A 6,000-nucleotide genomic window follows, 5' to 3' on the forward strand; every position below is an offset into this window, starting at 1 on the left:
GAGAGATGGCTTGTTGATGCTAAGCAGGCGCGTGGCGGCCCTGAGCATCCTTCACTGTCACAAAGTTGCCATGTAAGGGTTCCCGGGCTCCGCTGGCAGAATGTGGATGGCGGTTTACGTTAGACCACCGAGGCCATATGTTTCTGTCATTAATCATTGTCCTCTCGGGCCGGTGACAGGCAGACCAGGATTCATGTTGAGAGAGAGATGCGGTCGCTTTTAACGCCCTCTGATCAGAGAAGGTGTGTGCGAGTGTGTTTGCATGAGTGTCGGCGCGGACGGTTTGTTCATCACCAGTTGGTTCTCCTTTTGTACGTCATGTTTGAGTGTGAAAAAGGTTGTGCGATCCGCTATCTTTTGTTATTGATTAGTATTGGCTGGTGTCGTTTCAGCAGATACACATGAATAATGCTTTGCATTTTGAACTGGTATTATTTGGTCTTTTATGTGTAATTGAGCATTGTTTTAGGGATTATATTCAAGTGGTCAATCCACCCAATCTATAAAAAGACATACTTTCGACATGCAGTTACTGGTACAGTACCAACTGTAGCCATGCAGGGTTTCACTTATCTGTTCTCAGATAGCCAGCTGAGATATCTCCTGCTGCACTAGAGGAGCCATGCACTTCCATTGTAGCAGCAGAAATCCTGTTAGTGGCTCTCAAAGCTCTGGAAATTGACACCTGCAAACTGTAAATAGTTTTCATTGAATCTACTTCCTGCTGAAGAAATAGTCGCCGTAAAATCACTTTAACTTGTGGACCAGAATAAGCCTTACGGTGGGCAACGTTTTCTTTTCCTGACACTTTGTGTACATTTATATCATGTCACACTGCTGGGTCTAATAAGATTTTGGTCGCAATCTGTGTCGGATTGTGTGAGATCAATTCGAGGCATGTTGGAATGTATAATAGATATATGAAAATGTAAACACAAATGCATCAAGACAGCATTGACCCTCACCTGGCCGGTACCTCGATGTTGGAGATGGCGTAGAAGTACTTAAGCAGGTTGTCCCTCTGGACATAGGTGCCTCCGAGGGCGGGCCTGAGAAGCCTCATCCTCAGGTTGGTGAAGGTGAAGAAGTCCCTCAATCCCTTCATACTTTCCATGCGAGTGAACAGGCTGTCCATGTTCTGCAGCCGCGATCCTGCGAACACAGAAAAGCGCGCCCGCACCTCGAATTTCACATTCTTGTCATTCTTGGAGCCGACCCAGCGCGAGTACTGCTCGGTGCAGATGACCCGCGTGATGTTGGCGGGCGAGAGGTCGCTCATGCGTTTGGGCGGCATGTTGAAGGAGTCCATGCAGTCGTCAGCGTAGAACTGGTAGGGCTGCCATGAGCGTCCGTGGTCCATGGACTTATCCAGCACCATGATAGACGGACGGCCGTACTCGAAGGTGATCTGGATATCGTCTGTGAGCTCCAGACTCTTGTTCCAGGACATTGAGATGTTGGCCAGCAGGGGCTCTGGGTGCCGTCTCCATGTGACTGTCTGCCAGTAGGTGAGTAGGCTGTTGCGTTCTTTGTCCTGCATCAGCTGAGGAGGGTGGGCCAAGTCCGGGTTGGAGGCATCACATTCATCACTGCACAGGTATGGGTTCTCCTAAAAGAGATGATGACAGAGCAGGAATACATCCGTCAGGGTTTGAGTATTAATATAATATTATAGTGTTGTAATATGATGTATTGGTCTATTTCTCAGAGGCCATCACAGACTCGGGGACAGATTAAATTATCAACAGGCCTTTGGACAAAGTTAAGCTTTGGGCCTAAACTCTCAGTTCCACCTACTCTTTGAGCATTGTGTGTGTGTCCTGTTGCTTTTAAGTACGCATCAGGTACGGAGAACACAGAAGACTACACGGGGCAGTTTAATTACATTTTGCCCACAACTCCAGAAACCAGTACTACAATGCCGGAATATTAACAGTTCCCAATTTTGCTCGTTGTTAGTTAGTGGTAATTTTAGTAAAAATAATATGAACTGACATAATAAAAGTTGTAATGCCATTATTTCAGTTTATAATGTCCTTTGATGGTGCATATTCCCCCATCAAATAATTACATTTTTCTTTTTTTTTATGCCTTTTATTGCATAGTGATAGCGATAGTCAGTAAAGGGGGAAAGAGAAGGGACAACATGAAGCAAATGTTGGATTCCAAACCGGGCCGCTGCATTAACTCTCAATTTGTGAGAAAACAAAAGGTCTTGCCGCAAAATTGTATTTGTGTTACAATTTCTCCTCCCAGTCTTCCAGAAAAAGTATAGATCTTCCCCTTTTATGTGAGCAATTATCATACATCAGTACTAATTCAAAAGATGTGTACTTTTTCTGCTCCATGACTCCCCACAAAAAAACGTCCATATTGTTCCAACAAAGGATGGAGTGTTTCTAAATGAGGAGCGCCTTTAACTCCCCGCCAAGGCACCGAGGGACAGAGAGCTTAAAAGTAAACTTGGCAAACACCACAACAGGAAGTGTGAAGGTCAAGAGGATCGTGCATCGTCACTGTCTTTGCATAGACGGCAGAGTGCTGCTGCACATTTAACTCCAGAGAATTGATCCTCCTCTTCTAGTGATGCCAGGACCTTTAAGCCCCTCCTCAGAACGCAGAAGTCAACAGGATTGTTCGCACTCCTCACACAGAACCTCTTTCTAGCTGCACTGAGAATTGTCTTTCACTCTCTGTCAGGACATCTCAGGACTAATTTCATTATCAGCTTATTCAGATTAGCACATTTCCATGTTCCAAAACATGTCTACCTCCCGTGACCTTTATTGAGGGTTGTCACCAAACTTTGTGAAATTTCAAATCCGTCCTCTCAGATAACTTTCCCCACACTTTCCCCTCCACAGTTGCTGGGCTTGTCACATTGAGACGTTTGCAGACATCTCAGTGAAATTGATGTATCTTACTGTTGTAAGCCAGTTGTCTGACATCCACATCACCACAGGAGTTAAATATTTACACAAAGAAATCCCCAGAGATCCTCACAATCATCTCTCCTGGTGCTTAGTTTGCTCTGACGCCGTTTAGATTGTATCACATTCAGAAGGCTCATCCTGCCCTCAGGATGTACTAATTACACTGATGAGGATTTATTTTCTCAGATATTTAATCAGTCATTCATTGCATGGAAGGGATCACTATTTGTATTATTTGTTCAACTGTATTCACTTAATAACACACAGCCACTGGCTTATTTCATATACTTTACATTTGTGGCATCACTCGAAAAAAATCCAAGCCTCAAAACTGTCATTTCCATCATTGCTATGACGCAGTTTGACTGACTGATTTACAAAAAAAGAATCCAAAACTGTTTTCTTCTCTAAATACAATATATACATTTTATTTAGGTTAAGAATTAGATGCTGATGCCTGTGCAGTTCCCACTCTCCTGTGCTTCAGACCCCCTCTCCTGTTCTTTCTACACCAATAAAATGGTCACATTTTATAGCTGAAGTTATCCTTGTTTTATTTATTGGGAATCCAATATTCTTTCTAAATGTTGCTGCAATTTTAACACGCTCTTGATGGAGTGCAGAGTATGTCTTAAAATATCCTTCTTTTTTCTTCCACCTCCAACCTCTTCCTCTCTTTCTTCTCTGTTTTGTTCCTTTTATTATTTATTTTAGTTTTATTACTGCTTCTAATTGTGCTGTTAAAGACTGTGGCCAGCTCATCTTGAAATTCTGTTTGGTGCAGAAAAAAAAAAAAGATTTACTTCAATAGATGTTATAAATTAAAGTGTATGCTTCTACATAAATCGGTATGTCACTGACTGTGTCGAGCACTGAGCCCTTATTTATCAAACTTTTAAGAATTACACTCAAGAATGCTCAAAACAACTTGGGAGTAAAAAAGTGAATAATAAGACATTTCTTAAACGACGCACTCTTTACAGCAAAGAGTAATGGTAACCTTTAAGAGCAGCCCTCGGGTGATCACATGATTGATCACTCGGAGCAGGAATAGCCAATAAGAGACAAGGATTTACTTTACATCTGCCCCTTGCATTTTAGTCATTGTTAGTTATATTATTCTCCAAAAATATATGATTTTGTTCTTTTTATTTGTGTAAAATCCTTAATTAACAACAATCTAATATTTTTGTGAAATATTAATAAAGATGTGTGAACAAACACATTTTCAGACTGTTAATATGCAATTACAGTCATGTTGCTTCAGTTCCTGACTGATTTAAAAGACCTCTGGAGCTCTCTTGAATTCAACAGCATTTTAATGACCTAAGTTTGATGAAAAGCTTTTATTTTAAATGTACACAGAGTCCCTTTTATCTTTCTCTTAATTCCCAGGTTTGATATTTAGCCGTTAAAGATAAATACGGGCCCTGATGATAATACACTTGATTAATGTGCCTTTTCTTTAACTATGTCTGAAGATTTCTAAACATTAAACTCAAGGAACGTTCACAGACAGACACGTCTTAGTGGGCGAAAATCCTGGCAATGAAGAATGAAATGTTAAACACAGATTTGTTCTTACTCAGATTAGAGAGATGCAGAACATTCACTCACCTACTTTGCCATTTATCAAATCATGGCTATGACTGAAGATACACTGAGAACATGAATTACACAAATTGATGGAACACTAACGGAACGTAACGCTGCATCTGCTTTAAGCAGTCTTAGATCGCATAATGACTGTTTGGTGACATTTCCCCCAAAATCAATCTCTTGAGTAGAGTCACCCCTTAAAGGCTGTAAATAGTTTGTGGTTTCATCCTTGATTGAAAATTTGTGGAAAAGAGTCATTCATGAGGGTTGAGATTCAAGTTGTGTATTTAGCCTCATTTGGGAGGAGACAGTGTTTGTGACATATGGAGCATACAGATGGAGAGTGGATTATGAAGTGATTTGAGAATTTTCAATGGCTGTCTTAATGCTTTTCCATTCGAGTCCATCGTAACTAACATGAATTCAAGCTCACCTAACTTTCTACAGCAACCTTTCGAGCCTACAAAGGCTTATTGTTCAATGCTCAAAAGCTTTTGGGATGAAGTATTGCTTTAAACTGCAGTTTCTCCAGTATGATGTAAGCTCTACCGTGAAAGCAATACTGCATAATATCGACTGCGCACTGTGCAAGCACGGATCATGTGTCGCCGCTTCTTTTCAGACGTGCGCTTTCTCTCGTCTATTGCCAAGAAGCAGCCGACGGTTCTGCCTTTTTGAATGAAGTCGTCGGACTGCACCGAGGGGAAAGTGAGCAGTCAGTCAAAGCCACTCTAGTGGTCTAATAACAAAAGCAAATGTTACAATCCTGCGAGGCTGAGATTATAAATCATCTGATTTATGGTGACAGTGCAGAGTGGGAAAACTCCAAACATAAGCAAACGCTGAGCCGGCGCTGAGGGAAGCTGTACAGCACGGAAGACACTGTACAGGATCATAATGCGTGTGAAAAAACAGCAGCGAAAGTACAGGATCCCTACACCGAAACCTGCAGATAATCTATCTCTCTCCTCACTGCAACGACATAGCAGCATTGTCCTCTACCTGATAACCCAATTATCTCCATTGCACTGACTCAGTAAGAGATCACTGTCGGCACAAACACATTTAGGATGACAATCTACAATGCTCATAAACGACTGCAACCGGAAAAAAGACATAAGAATTCGATGAAGGGTACTTTTACGTGCTACTGTTAGCCGAAAGCTACTCTGTACCGTAGCGGCCTTCGCTGTTTTTGTATCCTCCATTAGTGCATCCCCTGACCTCAGTCCAGACACACGTTTACACACACGGGACTGGATTAGTAGGCTGTTGTTCTGGGGATGACCCTCGACCTACAAATCCTATTGAAAATGATCGCACTGTCACGCTGTCCCACATACGACACAAACTCCATATACGTTGGCTGCTTAAGTGTGCTTGTCACAGCGTGTGTGTTTCTGAGAGAAAGTGTGTTTGTGTCCAGGCAAAAACAAAAAACTAGACAGGAAGCAAAGATCAATGCTAT

The 6,000-nt window shown here is 42.0% G+C and overlaps 1 protein-coding gene across 1 annotated transcript in view; it reads right to left on the minus strand.

Annotated features, from left to right (window-relative positions):
• Nucleotides 1–6,000, minus strand: part of ntng2b (netrin g2b) — a 54,748-nt gene that overhangs the window by 39,305 nt on the left and 9,443 nt on the right. The window contains 1 exon segment of the mRNA XM_031859865.1: nucleotides 966–1,609. Within this exon segment, the coding sequence (XP_031715725.1) occupies nucleotides 966–1,609 (644 nt within the window).

Source organism: Anarrhichthys ocellatus, unplaced genomic scaffold (genome assembly GCF_004355925.1).
Source record: "Anarrhichthys ocellatus isolate YVR2014 unplaced genomic scaffold, GSC_Weel_1.0 scaffold23, whole genome shotgun sequence".
NCBI classification, from domain to species: Eukaryota; Metazoa; Chordata; class Actinopteri; order Perciformes; family Anarhichadidae; genus Anarrhichthys; species Anarrhichthys ocellatus.